The following is a 15,910-nucleotide window of genomic DNA, read 5'->3' as shown; positions in this document are numbered from 1 at the left end:
CGACCATATGACGTTACATTACCATGGACACTCACCACTGCCGCCAGTTGTCACATCAGAGCATAGAATTTTGGTAGCAGGGAACCAGCAGACTTTTTTTTCTTTTTTTTCTCTGCGGTTCGTGTGGTATTTGGAATAAAGTAAAGCACGAGGAAAAAAACCAAAAACACCTTAGGCATGGCCGGCTGGCAAAAGGCACATCAGCCATCGCTGCTATCGAGCGTGGTAAGGGGCTCAAGAACTTTATTGCTATGACAATTCCCAGTTCCTCCCTGAATCAAATGGATTTTGGCTGAAACTAAAGAAATGGGTGAAATTACCTTCTGCTCCTATTGAAACTAACTTTACTCCTTTGCTGGCAATGAAGTCCAAAGCTTTGTTGACATTCGCGATTTTATGGAAACGCATTTTTCCTCGGTCTGGCTTTGGTAGCCTCTCCCCTGTGAGAAGAAAGTAAAACAGCGAGAGACATTTAGGAATGGAAATATGAAAATTAAGGCACAGTTAGGCTGAGCTCACATGGGGCAGGTATGCTGCGTAAAAGCACGCAGCGTATCCGCCCTGTGCGACGCAGGGAATTCCGTGTGAAAAACCGCTCCAAACTGTATTGCAGTTTTTGCCCGGAACGTCCGCTGTGGGAAATTGCAGCACTTAGCTCTAAGGCCGGCCTCCTGTGTTGACGTTTCATCCAGGAGACCGCTGCAGCCTGTGATCGACTGCAGCGGCGGTCACATGGAATGAAGCGTCATCTCAGGAGGCCGGCCCTCTGACATCATCCAGGCTGGCCTCTTGGGATGACATTTAATCCCATGTGACTGCCGCTACAGATTGTGATTGGCTGCAGCGGTCACATGGGATGAAATGTCATCACAGAAGGCCGGCCCGGAGGAAGAAACACAGGTTCCTGGATAAGTATAAGATTTATTTTTTTCAGAATTTTTTGTGGCGGAATCTCTGTGAACCCGCCGCAAAAAACCGCAACAACTGCTATTTGCTGTAGGTTTTACCTCCCTATTGAATTCAATGGGGGAAAACCCACAACAAATAAGCAATGTTTATGCAAATAAAATTCTGCACCGCAGGTCAATTTCTGAGCATTTTATCTCATCCACTTTGCTACTACTGTGTTTGCTGCGGATTTTCCGCAATAAATTCCGTTGCGGAAAATCCACACTATTTACGCAACGTGTGAACTAACCCTTGTGCACAGTCCTTGATGTGTCACGCCATGCTGCCAATTTATAGTAATAATGAAAGCATTCACTCAGTATTGTCAAGTAAAATTGTTCAAATTAATTTAGTCATGTTTTTGACATTTTGCATTCAGTCGTCAACATTTGTACAGAATTTACAGGGGAACTTTGTTTAAAGAGACTCTGTCACCACATTATAAGTGCCCTATCTCCTATATAAGGAGATGGGCGCTGTAATGTAGGTGACAGTAATGCTTTTTATTTAAAAAACCGATCTTTTTTCACAAAGTTAGGAGCGATTTAAGTTTATGCTAATGAGCTTTCTTAATGCCCAAGTGGGCGTACTTTTACTTTCGAGCAAGTGGGCGTTGTACAGAGGAGTGCATTACGCTGACCAATCAGCATCATGCACTCCTCTCCATTAATTTACACTGCACTAGCGATATAGATATATCACTATGTGCAGCCACATACACAAGCCCTAACATTACTAGTGTCCTGATAATGAATACACATGAAATCCAGCCTGGACACTGGCGTAGCTATAGGGGTCGCAGCGGTCGCAATTGCGACCGGGCCCCGAAGCCAGGGGGGCCCACGGCCCCCCGCACCACATCAATAAAAAGTTACTATAGTAACTCGGGCCGTGGGCCCCTGTTACTATAGTAACATACTTTACTTATCTTCCTGGTTCCGGATCGCAGCGGCGGTCCTGACGTCAAGCGCTGTGCGCAGCGCATGACGTCACAGCGCTATGCGCCGCGCACAGCATCGAGACGACAGAACTCCCGCCGCGGCCGAAGAGGAAGGTAAGGTTAGCCCTGACTGGCGGGGTCCAACTCCCGGGACCCGCCAATCAGCTGTTTTGAAGGGGCCGCAGCACTCGTACGAGAGCTGCTCCCCTTCATTCCTGTCACACTGTGAATCCGTGTCGGCGATTCACAGTGTGGGCGAGTAGTGAAATGAAGGGGAAGCAGCTCTCGTACGAGTGCTGCGGCCCCTTCAAAACAGCTGATTTGCGGGTCCCGAGAGACACATCAGCTATTGATGGCCTATCCTGAGGATAGGTCATTAATGTTTAGGGACTGTACAACCCCTAAGCCTACGATGTAGCAGGCTTAGGGGGCCCATGAGACAGGATCACAGATTGTGTGATCCTGTCTGCTGGGCCCTGTATCTAAGCCAATCACATGGTAGGCTTAGATACATGGCCCATGCGTGATCCTGTCTGCTGGGCCCTGTATCTAAGCCAATCACATGGTAGGCTTAGATACATGGCCCATGTGTGATCCTGTCTGATGGGCCCTGTATATAAGCCAATCACATGGTAGGCTTAGATACATGGCCCATGTGTGATCCTGTCTGATGGGCCCTGTATATAAGCCTACCACACTGTAGGTTTAGATACAGGGCCCCAGCACACAGTAATCTTATACTGTATAAGATTACTGATGCTGGACCCTGTATCTAAGCCTACGTTGTGGTAGGCTTAGATACAGGGTCCCACAGACAGTATCACACATGGGCCCTGTATCTAAGCCTAACACATGTGTTACTAATCATTTTTCGTGTGTTTTCTTACAGGTTCGGTCATTGGACTACGTCGGATTCCAGGACTACTTCGATGACAGCTTTTTTTTTATTATCAATAAAATGATTAATGAGGGTTGTGTGGGTTTTTTTTTTATTTCAATAAAATATTTTTTCTATGTCTTTGTGGTTTTTTTTTAAACTATATTACTACCGCCTTAGTAATGGCCGCCGGCTGATTGACAGCATCCATTGCTAAGGCGGGGCTTAGTGTTAGCCGATGCAGAGGCTAACACTAACCCCCTTTATTACCCCGGTACCCACCGCCACCAAGGGAGCTGGGAAGAGCCGGGTACGATCCAGTACCTGACCATCTGTAGTGATGGTCGGCCACTGGGGTGGCCGCAGGCTGGTATTGTCAGAAGGGGAAAGGCCAAAAACAATGGCCCTTCCTACCCTGGTGATGCTAGGCTGCTGTTGCTTTATTGTATCTGGCTGGTTATGAAAAATGGGGTGGACCCCACGTCATTTAAAAAAATAAAAATAAAAAATAATTGGAAAGAACGATGTGGGGTCCCCCCCCCCAATTTTCATAACCAGCCAGATACAACACAGCAGCAGCAGGCAGCATTACAAGGGTGGGAAGGGCCACTGTTTTTGGCCTTTCCCAGCCTAATACTACCAGCCTGCGGCCACCCCGGTGCCTGCCCGTCACTACAGATGGTCGGGTACTGGTTCGTACCCGGCTCTTCCCAGTACTCCTGGTGGCGGTGGGTACCGGGGTAATAATGGGGGTTAGTGTAGCCTCTGGACCGGCTAACATTAAGCCTCGCCTTAGTAATGGAGGTTGTCAATCAGCCAGCGGCCATTACTAAGGCGGTGATAATAAAGTTTAAAAAGATACAAGCACATAGAAAAAATATTTTATAGAAATAAAAAAACACAACCCTCATTAACCATTTTATTGAGAATAAAAAAAACGCCGTCATTGAAGTCCTCGAATCCGAAGTCCAACAACCGAACCTGTAAAAAAACACAAACACAAAAATAATCAGTAACACAAAGAAGCAAAATTATTATTCTTACCTATCCTGGGTCCAGCGCTGGAGACGCAATGTCAGCGAGCTGGGCCCTGTATCTAATCCTATCATGTGTGATACTGTCTGCTGAGTCCTGTATCTAATCCAATCATGTGTAATACTGTCTGCTGGGCCCTGTATCTAATCCTATCATGTGTGATACTGTCTGCTGGGCCCTGTATCTAATCGTATCTTGTATGATACTGTCTGCTGGGCCCTATATCTAATCCGATCATGTGTGATACTGTCTGCTGAGCCACTGTATCTAATCCTATCATGTGTGATACTGCCTTCTGAGCCACTGTATCTAATCCTATCATGTGTGGTACTGTCTGCTGAGCCACTGTATCTAATCCTATGATGTGTGATACTGTCTGCTGGGCCACTGTATCTAATCCTATCATGTGTGATACTGCCTTCTGAGCCACTGTATCTAATCCTATCCATAGTTTATAGGGTCGTAGTGCTATAGATATGCTATGCTGTCTCCTATACACACATTTTTTTTGGGGCGGACACGTATGTATTGGGGCTATTTCCCCTGACATTTTAAGCCCTAAGGGTATGTTCACACGGCAGCATCTGTTACGGCTGAAATTACGGTGCTGTTTTCAGGAGAAAACAGCACCGTAATTTCAGACGTAATGGCATGTACAGGCGTCTTTCGCTGCGTCCATTACGGACGTAATTGGAGCTGTTTTTCTATGGAGTCCATGGAAAACGGCTCCATTTACGTCTGAAGAAGTGACAGGCACTTCTTTGACGCGGGCGTCTTTTTTACGCGCCGCCTTTTGACAGCGGCGCGTAAAAAAAATGACCGTCGGCACAGAACATCGTAAGACCCATTCAAATGAATGGGCAGATGTTTGCCAACGCTTTTGAGCCGCATTTTCGGACGTAATTCAATGCTAAAACGCCCGAATTACGTCCGTAAATAGGGTGTGTGAACCCAGCCTTAGTGACGCCCCCGGCTGCTAGTGCTGCATTGTTGGGTCACTTAGGAGACCCAGCGATGCAGCTGAAAGCTGCGGACCGTCGGCCATGAGAAGTTTGCGGGGGGGGGGGGGGGCCCAGTAAGAATTTTTGCATCCGGGCCCATGAGCCTTTAGCTACGCCCCTGAGCCTGGACGTCATGTGTACTCAGAATCCTGACACTTCTGAATCTTTTTTTGTGAGATTCCGGCAAGTGAAACCAAATCTCGTTTAGCTCCGAGATCTCGCGAGATTTCGTATCCGTTGCTGGAATCTCACAAAAAAGAGTCAGAAGTGTCAGGATTCTGAGTACACATGACGTCCAGGCTGGATTTCATGTGTATTCATTATCAGGACACTGTAGTAATGTTAGGGCTTGTGTATGAGGCTGCACATAGTGATATATCTATATCGCTAGTGCAGTGTAAATGAATGGAGAGGAGTGCATGATGCTGATTGGTCAGCGTCATACACTCCTCTGTACAACGCCCACTTGGTCGAAAGTAAAAGTACGCCCACTTGGGCATTAAGAAAGCTCATTAGCATAAACTTAAATCGCTCCTAACTTTGTGAAAAAATATCGTTTTTTTAAATAAAAAGCATTACTGTCACCAACATTACAGCGCCCATCTCCTTATATAGGAGATAGGACACTTATAATGTGGTGACAGAGCCTCTTTAAACAATCTCCGGTGTCAAATCCTATTAGGTGCACTACAATCAATATTAAAGGGAACTTATCACATTGAACATGGTGTCCTATCTGCAGGCATCATGTTATCTGCAGGCTTTATGTAATAGAGCAGATTGATATATAGTTTTGTGGGAAAAGATTTAGTATATCTTGTAATTTATTGATTAAAAGGCTATGAAATCCTTTGACATGGAAACAAAGGATTTTTATATAAGTTAGTAGTTACCTGGAGTTTAAAAAAAATAAAAAAAATAAAGTTGCACTAAATGTTAAACTGCAATCTTTATTCCTTCTTTCATTTTCAGACCCCCAGATATTTAGTTTGCAACCTGCCCCCAGTTTCAGACTTAGGCTGGGTTCACACACCCTATTTACGGACGTAATTCGGGCGTTTTAGCCCCGAATTACGTCCGAATATACGGCTCCAAAGCGGCAGCAAACATCTGCCCATTGATTTGAATGGGCTTTACGATGTTCTGTGCCGACGGTCATTTTTTTTACGCGCCGCTGTCAAAAGACGGCGCGTAGAATTGACGCCAGCGTCAAAGAAGTGCCTGTCACTTCTTGAGATGTAAGTGGAGCCGTTCTCCCTTGACTCCATGGAAAAACAGCTCCAATTACGTCCGTAATGGACGCAGCGAAAAGCGCCTGCATCAGCGTCTGAAATTGCGGAGCTGTTTTCTCCTGAAAACAGCTCCGTGATTTCAGCCGTTACAGACGTGCACGTGTGAACATACCCTTACTAACATTAGTCCAGGATGCTGCTTCCTTTACTAGCGCTCATGTATCAGCACAGATTTCTCTCTACACTCATAGCCTATGTGATTACCCCTCTGCTTTCTTCCCCATCTACTCTACTGTCTACTGACAGAATGTGTGATCTGCTCTCCCTCAAAACTGGGATGCTTATCAGTAGAAGCAGACTGCATCAAAAGCAGCACAGCCAGCTATATACAGGAGCTGCCCAGACTCTAGGACATTTTTAATAAAGACTATTTAGAGAGTTGCTTAATGCATTTAGGAAGGAAATTAACAATAAAATAAAATAAAATAAAAAACAGTGCAAAGATGTCCATAGCCTTTAAATCTTTGCTCGCTGTGGGCTTAAAGAAGCTCTCTCGACATGTCTGTTTTAGTAAATACTTGCATTCCTTATGACATAACAATTCTGGAACATCTTTTCTTAGAACTCTAAAAAGTTGTATCATTCCTCTGTTATTCCTCCTAGAAATGTATGAATATTTTGACAACTGGGTGTTACCATGTCCCTATACTGACTGACGTTGTCTAATCAGTAATGAAAGTCTTAGGAATTATTTACACGAGCGTAGTTCCCGCCCGTGACACGTGCGTGAAAATCACGCGCGTCGCACGGACCTACGTAAGGCAATGGGGACATTCAGACATTCCGCGTTTTTCACGCAGCGTTTATCCGACATGTCCTATACTTGAGCGTTTTTTGCGCATCACGCACCCATTGAAGTCAATGGGTGCATGAAAATCACGCGCAGCACACGGACGCACTTACGTGTGCTGCGCGTGATTCGCACAACAGTAGTTTAAGAAACGAAGGGAAAAATAAAACCACCTCCTTCATTTATTTTTCTAAACCTCAAAACCGCGTGTCATAAGGATGGCATATGCGTGAAAATCACGCAGCCATGCACCAAACACTTATGACACACGGAACTGCGACGCGCAAAAAACGCTGCATTTTTTGCGCGCGCAAAACGCACACGTTCGTGTGAATTTCGCCTAAGTCTGTGTAGAGACACTGACAAGGAGGATGGTAACACCCAGTTGTCAATTTATTCATATATTTCTTGGATTAAAAACAGAGGAATGACACAACACAGAATTATAAGAAAATATGCTCCAGTTACTTCACGAGGAATACTATTATTTACTAAAGCAGACATATCAGGAAAAGTGACAGGTCCTCTTTAGGGGACCAGTAGCTAGTCCTACAAAGTGATTGACAGTCTTCCCGGTATGAATGTGCATACAGAAATAACTGGCAATCTCTGAGTAGAACCGCCCACTGGACTCTTAAGCCTACAGTAAGCAGTGATTTAAATCTATGAATTAAACGTTATACTGTATCTTTTCTCAAATATTTTATATTAATCTGCTCATTTCTTCCTGCTCTATACAATGCTGCCCTTATATTAGAAACCGTGTTCAACGTGACTGGTTCCCTGTAAATCAGCACAAAAAAAGTAAAAGTGAAGTGACTACAGCATCAGTTACATCAGATATAAATGGCTTAATATGTGACTATTGAGCAAATCAGGAAGAGTTGGTGCTAAGTTAGATGACAAGACTACTGAAATAAAGATAAGCAAACCTGAGATCACTTCAAGTAGGAGCATTAATTTCAATCCATTTCTAAAATCATCTTCAATGTTTTCAATCTCTGTGCCTGCTTTTCGTAAATGTGAATTGCACCAAGCCGTAAATGTCTGTAGAAATATAAAAACAATATTGTAGTTTAGATTAGGTTTTTACATTGAAAACAAGTGTACGCCTGACCGTTAGGGTATGTTCACACAGCCTATTTTCAGATGTAATTCGGGCGTTTTACGCCTCGAATTACGCCTGGAAAAACGGCTCTAATACGCCTACAAACATCTGCCCATTGCTTTCAATGGGTTTTACGATGTTCTGTACCCACGAGGTGTATTTTTACGCATCAATGTCAAAACACGGGGCATAAAAAGACGTGCATGTCACTTCTTGGGACGTTTTTGGAGCCGTTTTTCATTGACTACATTGAAAAACAGCTCCAATAACGTCCGTAAAAAACGCAGCGAAAAACGCGAGTAGTTACAAAAACGTCTGAATATCAGGAGCTGTTTTCAGGCAAAAACAGCTCCGTAATTTCAGACGTATTTTGCTACTGCGTGTGAACATACCCTTATTGTGTGGACGAGAAAGTGTACATCAGGCCCTGGATGTCTGGATGAATGAGCCTAGTTCTATACCTAGCTGTGTCAATGAGTGAGGGTTCACTTGATCTTGGATGTTTGGCCAAGTAAGTACATACCTGGTCCTGGATAAGCATAAATATGCCTTAGGGTATGTTCACACGCTTAATAAAAAAACTTCTGAAAATACGGAGCTGTTTTCAAGGGAAAACACCAGATTTTCAGCCGTTTCTTTAGCAACTCCACTTTTTCGCTGAATGAAAAACGGCTCCAAAAACAGCTCCAAAAGTGACATTCACTTATTTTTCTCTGCCTTTTTTTATGCGGCTGTTTTTCAAAACGTCCGCGTAAAAAAAACGCCCTGTCGGAACAGAACTCAGTTTTTCCCATTGAAATCAATGGGCAGATGTTTAGAGGCGTTCTTCGAAAAATGACCGAAAATAAGCCTTGTGAACATACCCTTAGCCTAGTTGTGTGGACAAGTGAATCAAAGCCTGACTCGAGGTGTATGGACAAGCAAGTGCATGTCTGATCCTGGCTGTCTAAGCGAGCCTATTCATGACCCTAGTAGTATAGTCGAGCAAGTGTTTGCCTTACTTTAGTTGTGAGAATGATCAAGTGTACACCTGATCGTAGTTGTGTGGACAAGCAAGCATACACCTTACCCTGGATATCTGGATATACAAGCATATGCCTGACCATGAATGTCTGCAGAAGCAGTTATATGCCTGTCTTGGCTATATAAATGAACGAGCAAGCATAGTCTTGGCCCAGGAAATCTGTCAAGCATGCGTACTCCCTTCCGTGGATGTCTGGATAAGTGAGTATAAGCCTGGACCTGGTTGTCTAGATGAGCAAGCGTACCCCTGGCCCTGGATGAACAAGTGTATACCTGTTCCTGGATGTCTCGATGATCGAGTGTAAACCTGGCCTTCGATGTCTGGATGAGTAAGTGTACTCCTGATATTGAATGTCTGAATGATATATGCTGGCATACTTTCGGCCCAACCAGTGTGAAAATGTGTACATTCTGCACATGGTGCCATCTAACCTAAGGCTAACTCTGGGTGCCAACCCTGGAGTGTAGATGAAAGCTTTATATATTTCCTCTTTTTTTGGAACTAATCCCAGAAACTGCACCAAAACTGCAGCGTGGGAACACACAGGATATGTCATAATGAAACCCTCACCAAATGCTAAAAATCAACTGGACTCGCATCAATCATTAATATAAGGGGACTATGGTTCCCATTATAGAGGATCGGCTTACTATATGTCTTCCAAAAAAGAAAAGCTAGGCAGCAGGTGTTTTAGTATTCAGCAGTCGTACCCCATAACCTTATATTTATGGCATATCCTACTGAAACCTTTTTAAGACATTGCTCACATGTGGTTTTTGTGCAGTTTTTTTTCTCTTCTTTTTTTTTAAAAGCAAAATACAGGCTTTGCTGTGAATATAAACTCATACACTACTAACAAAAAAACAAAACAAAAGAGGAAGACAATGTCCTGAATATTACAATATTTTGAACAACCTAGTAGCAATATAAATCCATGTAATATTTGCATTTAGTGTTATGAAAAAAATAGAACCGTAGGCATCCTGTTTACTGAAAATGCCCATAAAGTCTTATAAATAGATATGAAAGTCCAAGCAGAGGGTATTACTCACAATGTTAAAACTACAAAACTTCACCCGGCGCTTCCAGCAGGATTTACTGTTCTGTGTACTTAGTTACAGAATCTCTTCCAACAAAGCGTACCAGGGAGGGCTGATTCTTAGCAGGCACGCACCACGTAGACAAACAAGTGGCATTTAAATGCAAGTGAAGAAGCAGATTCACCGAACTTTTCTACTAGAAGAAAAAGCTACAGCTTTTGTAAAAACTAGAACTACTGCTGATAGTAAAGTGCAAAAAAAGGTTTGATGTCCCCATGTGGAGAAATGCAAAATATACGAAGTACTCCTAGCTTTCACTAGCTTGATATCCATCCTAGCATCCTATCACTACTTCACTTAAGAGACGTATTACTCTGGTAGAACATGATGTGCAAATGCAACACTACTATAATAACAATTGTACATATTAAATAATACATTGCTGCTGAAAGTACTAGCGTTAAGAGTACCTGTCGTATTTTCTAGTATTTTTAATAAAATGTTCTTGTTAATCACATTTTTGCAATATATGCCTATTAAAAATATAATGGCATTGCATTTAAGTAGCCAATATACACCAGACAGAATACATGGACATGCATTAAGTCATTCATGTGTACATAAACAATCCCAAACTCATTTCTTACATAGATTATTTTAGTACGTCAATTGGTCAATAATTATTAGGGTCTACAGAATAGAAGCATCTGAACACCATTCTCCAGCTTGCATATAGGAATTACATTATTTATGTTTCCCAAAAAAAAAAAAAGCTGGGTTACCGTTTGCATTAGGGTGGATTCACATGGGGTAGATTTTGTTGCAAAAATTTCTTCAACAAAATCTGCCTCGTGTGAATCCACCCTTCCAGTTTCGAGCTGCATTCATAATTCTTTTGGTCGCCAGGGGGACCAGAAGACAAACTTGACATCAGACAGACCCTTAACAGCTTAGGCTATGTTCACAACATGTTTTTTTTGCCTACGTTTGACGTAAAGGTCTGGAAAAGCCCCGAACGTATGCGTTAAATGTAGACTGACGGATGCTCAACAGTGGCATCTATCACCCATAGACTATAATGAACTTCCACTACCATTTTCAAGACGTACCCATTAAACTGATACCATTATAGCCTATGGGTGACGGATGTCAATGTTGCATCTGTTTAACATATCCATCACCCATAGGCTATAAAGGCATACGTTTAACGTATAAGTCATAAAATATTAAAAGCTTATGACGAAAATATTGAAACGTTTATGACATATCCATACCTGTGACAGATGCCATATAGAGGCATCCATCACCCATAGGCTACCATGTTTAAAAAAAGTATACATTTAACGTATACATTTTTTTACTGTACTCAGCGGAATGGAATAGCATAGTCTACTATGCTATTCCATACTTTTTTTTTTTTAGGTATACTGACATATAACAGCCAGACTGAGCCAAAAATGCCATCTTTGGCCTCTGTCTGACAATGGACTTTGGGAGTTTTCCCGATGTACATGCTAAACTTAAACAAACAAAGTTTGGTCACAGGTCCTGCATCGTGTCGGACGAGCGAGGACACATCGGCACCAGAGGCTACAGTTGATTCTGCAGCAGCATCGGCGTTTGCAAGTAAGTAGCTACATCGACTTACCTGCAAACGCCGATGCTGCTGCAGAATCAAATGTAGCCTCTGGTGCCGATGTGTCCTCGCTCGTCCGACACGATGCAGGACCTGTGAGTGACGACACAGCGTGATCTCTCGAGAACACGGCTGTGTCTGCACTGCCAGAAGCTGGGCGTTCTGAAGAGAAGTGGATGATACTTCTCGTCAGAACGCCCAGCTAGTAAAAGTAGTAAAAACGCCCCGATGTACGCACATAATACACGCCCACTTGGACTATTACTTTAAACACGCCCACTTGGACTTTTGCAAGCCTCATTTGCATAAATACAAAAATGGTCATAACTTGGCCAAAAATGCTCGTTTTTTAAAAATAAAAACGTTACTGTAATCTACATTGCAGCGCCTATCTGCTGCAATAGCAGATAGGGGTTGCAAAATCTGGTGACAGAGCCTCTTTAAGCGTGAACATCGTACTGTGAAAAGATTTGTGGCTGATTCAGAGCACAGACGGGTTCGTTCAGATAAAGGCGTAATGAGGAAGGTTTCTGCCAGACAAATTAATAGGATTAGGAGAGCAGCTGCTGAAATGCCATTGCAAAGCAGCAAACAGGTATTTGAAGCCAGAATTTTATAAATGAGATTTTAAGAGACTACCTAGGGGTATTTCTTGTAGTGTACCTTGATGACATACTTGTGTTTTCCAAGGACTGGTCCTCCCACATTGAGCATGTCAGGAAGGTGCTCCAGGCCCTTCGGGAAAACAAACTGTTTGCTAAAACCGAAAAATGTGTGTTTGGGGTGCAGGAGATACCATTTTTGGGTCAAATCCTCACTCCTCATGAATTCCGCATGGACCCTGCCAAGGTTCAGGCTGTGGCTGAATGGGTCCAACCTGCCTCCTTGAAGGCGTTACAGTGCTTCCTGGGGTTTGCTAATTATTACAGGAGATTTATTGCTAACTTCTCGGTCATCGCTAAGCCTCTTACGGATCTTACTCGCAAAGGTGCTGATCTCCTCCACTGGCCTCCAGAGGCCGGTCCAGGCTTTTGAGGTCCTTAAGAAGTGCTTTATCTCGGCCCCAGTGCTGATTCAGCCTAACCAAATGGAGCCATTCATCGTGGAGGTTGACGCCTCCGAGGTAGGAGTGGGCGCTGTCTTGTCCCAGGGTACCAGGTCCCTCACCCATCTCCGTCCCTGTGCCTACTTCTCCAGGAAGTTCTCGCCCACTGAGAGTAACTATGATATTGGCAACCACGAACTCTTAGCCATTAAATGGGCATTTGAAGAGTGGCGCCACTTCCTGGAGGGGGCTAGGCACCAGGTAACGGTCCTTACCGACCACAAGAATCTGGTTTTCCTAGAATCTGCCCGGAGGCTTAACCCGAGACAAGCTCGATGGGCGTTATTTTTTACTAGATTCAACTTTTTGGTCACCTATAGGGCTGGGTCTAAAAATATTAAGGCTGTCGCGTAGCTTCATGGCCAGCCCTCCTTCGGAGGAAGATCCTGCTTGTGTTTTGCCCCCAGGTATAATCATTTCCTCTGTTGATTCTGACCTAGTCTCCGAAATTGCGGCTGATCAAGGTTCAGCTCTCGGGAACCTTCCTGAGAACAAGCTGTTTGTTCCCCTGCAATTCAGGCTAAGGGTACTCCGGGAAAATCATGACTCTGCACTATCTTGCCATCCAGGCATCCTGGGTACCAAGCATCTCATTGCCAGAAACTATTGGTGGCCTGGGTTGCTTAGAGACGTTAAGGCCTACGTCGCCGCTTGTGAAATTGGTCTAGGTCCAAGACTCCCAGGTCCCGACCAGCGGGCTTACTATGTTCTTTGCCCATTCCTCAGAGACCTTGGACCCATATCTCCATGGATTTTATCACCGATTTGCCTCCATCTCAAGGCAAGTCGGTGGTGTGGGTTGTAGTAGACCGCTTCAGTAAGATGTGCCATTTTGTGCCCCTCAAGAAACTACCCAATGCTAAGACGTTAGTTACCTTGTTTGTCAAACACATCCTGCGTCTCCATGGGGTTCCTGTCAATATTGTTTCTGACAGAGGGATACATTTTGTTTGAATGTTTTGGAGAGCCTTCTGTAAAAAGTTGAAGATTGATCTCTCCTTCTCCTCGGCCTTTCATCCTGAAACTAATTGCCAAACGGAGAGGACTAATCAGTCTCTAGAACAATATTTAAGGTGTTTTATCTCTGACTGTCAATATGATTGGGTCTCCTTCATTTCCCTCGCCGAATTTTCCCTTAATAACCGGGTCAGTAACTCGTCAGGGGTCTCCCCCTTTTTCTGTAATTTTGGGTTTAATCCACGGTTCTCCTCCGTTTCACCTGGTGGTTCCAACAATCCTGAGGTAGATGTCGTTCATCGGGAACTGTGCACAGTCTGGGCCCAGGTTCAGAAAAACCTAGAGGCGTCTCAGAGCATACAAAAGACTCAGGCAGATAGAAGACGTTCTGCTAACCCCTTGTTTGTGGTCGGGGATCTGGTGTGGCTGTCTTCAAAAAATTTGCGCCTTAAAGTCCCGTCCAAAAAGTTTGCTCCCCGGTATATAGGGCCGTACAAGGTCATTGAAGTCCTTAACCCTGTCTCCTTCCGACTGGAGCTACCCCCGTCTTTTCGAATACACGACGTGTTTCATGCCTCCCTCCTGAAACGCTGCTCCCCGTCCTTGGCTCCCTTGAGGAAACCTCCGGTCCCTGTTCTCACCCCTGAAGGGGTAGAATTCGAGGTGGCCAAGATTGTGGACAGCAGGATGGTCCAAGGCTCTCTCCAGTACCTGGTCCATTGAAGAGGATACGGGCCTGAGGAGAGGACTTGGGTACCCGCCCGGGATGTTCACGCTGCAGTATTGCTCATTAGGTTCCATCTTCGGTTCCCCAATAAGCCAGGTCCACCTAGAAAGGGTCCAGTGGCCCCTCATAAAAGGGGGGTACTGTAAAGGATCTGCCAGACACAGCTTCTGTGTCGACGCCCGTGGTTAGTGAGTCTGCACCTGCTCCTAAGTCTGATCGAGTGACCCCTCCTTCTACCAATCAGGCTGGGAGGCTGAGGAGTGGGAGAGCCTATCACAGCCTGGCCTGACGGAGCTAGCTCCCGCCCTCTGTCTATTTATACCTTCACTTCCTGCTCCTCCTTTGCCTGTGATTCTCCTATTTCCTGGCTCTGCTGCTGCTTGAACTATTTGTCCCTGCTTCATATTGACCCTGGCTTACTGACTACTCTCCTGCTCTGCATTTGGTACCTCGTACACTCCTGGGTTGACTCGGCTCGTTCACTATTCTCCTGCTCTGCGTTTGGTACCTCGTACACTCCTGGTTTGACTCGGATCGTTCACTTCTCTTGTTGCTCGCGGTGTTGCCGTGGGCAACTGCCCCATTTCCCTTAGCTTCTGTGTACCCATGTCTGTTTGTCTGTCGTGCACTTATTGAGCATAGGGACCGTCGCCCAGTTGTACGCCGTCGCCTAGGACGGGCCGTTGCAAGTAGGCAGGGACTGAGTGGCGGGTAGATTAGGGCTCACCTGTCTGTCTCCCTTTCCCGTCATTACTGATCGCATACGGGGGGCAAACATTTAATCTAAACTGGACCTGCGGGGGGCCTACAATCTGATCCGGATTTGTCAAGGTGACGAGTGGAACACTGCATTTAATACTAGTGATGGTGACTATGAATACCTAGTTATGCCCTTCGGCCTGTGTAACGCCCCCGCGGTGTTTCAAGAATTTGTCAATTACATTTTTCATGATCTCCTTTATGTTTGTGTTGTGGTGTATCTCGATGACATTTTGATTTTTTCATCAGAGTCATGTCCACCAGGTGTTGCTTAGTTTAAGAGAGAATCATCTTTATGCCAAGCTGTAGAAGTGTGTGTTTGAGAAAAAGTCTCTTCCCTTCCTGGGCTATATCATGTCCGATCAGGGCCTCAAGATGGACCCTGAGAAGGTAAAGGCTGTCCTGGAGTGGCCACGCCCCCAAGGCTTAAGGGCCATACAACGCTTCCAGGGATTCGCCAACTTCTACTGGCTGTTCATTCCCAACTTCTCATCTTTGACAGCTCCCATCTCCACCCTCACTAAAAAGGGTATGAATGCCAAAGTGTGGACTCCGGAGGCAGAAGCCGCATTTGAATCCTTAAAAAAAGCTTTCACGTCAGCCTCTATTCTTCACCACCCTGATGTATCCCTACAGTTTTCGTTAGAGGTGGACGCCTCCTCTGTTGTGCT

The 15,910-nt window shown here is 44.7% G+C and overlaps 1 protein-coding gene across 1 annotated transcript in view; it reads right to left on the bottom strand.

Moving 5' to 3' along the window:
• ACTN2 (actinin alpha 2) overlaps positions 1-15,910 on the bottom strand; it is a 105,716-nt gene that overhangs the window by 75,651 nt on the left and 14,155 nt on the right. Inside the window, exons 2-3 of the mRNA XM_075862759.1 lie at positions 7,816-7,930; positions 321-440 (exon numbers count right to left, since the gene is read on the bottom strand). Of these exons, the coding sequence (XP_075718874.1) occupies positions 321-440; positions 7,816-7,930 (235 nt within the window). The remainder of the gene's footprint in view (positions 1-320; positions 441-7,815; positions 7,931-15,910) is intronic.

Source organism: Rhinoderma darwinii, chromosome 4 (genome assembly GCF_050947455.1).
Source record: "Rhinoderma darwinii isolate aRhiDar2 chromosome 4, aRhiDar2.hap1, whole genome shotgun sequence".
NCBI lineage: Eukaryota > Metazoa > Chordata > Amphibia > Anura > Rhinodermatidae > Rhinoderma > Rhinoderma darwinii.
Note: the sequence above shows the minus strand (reverse complement) of the source record. Positions and strands in the feature narration are given on the sequence as shown.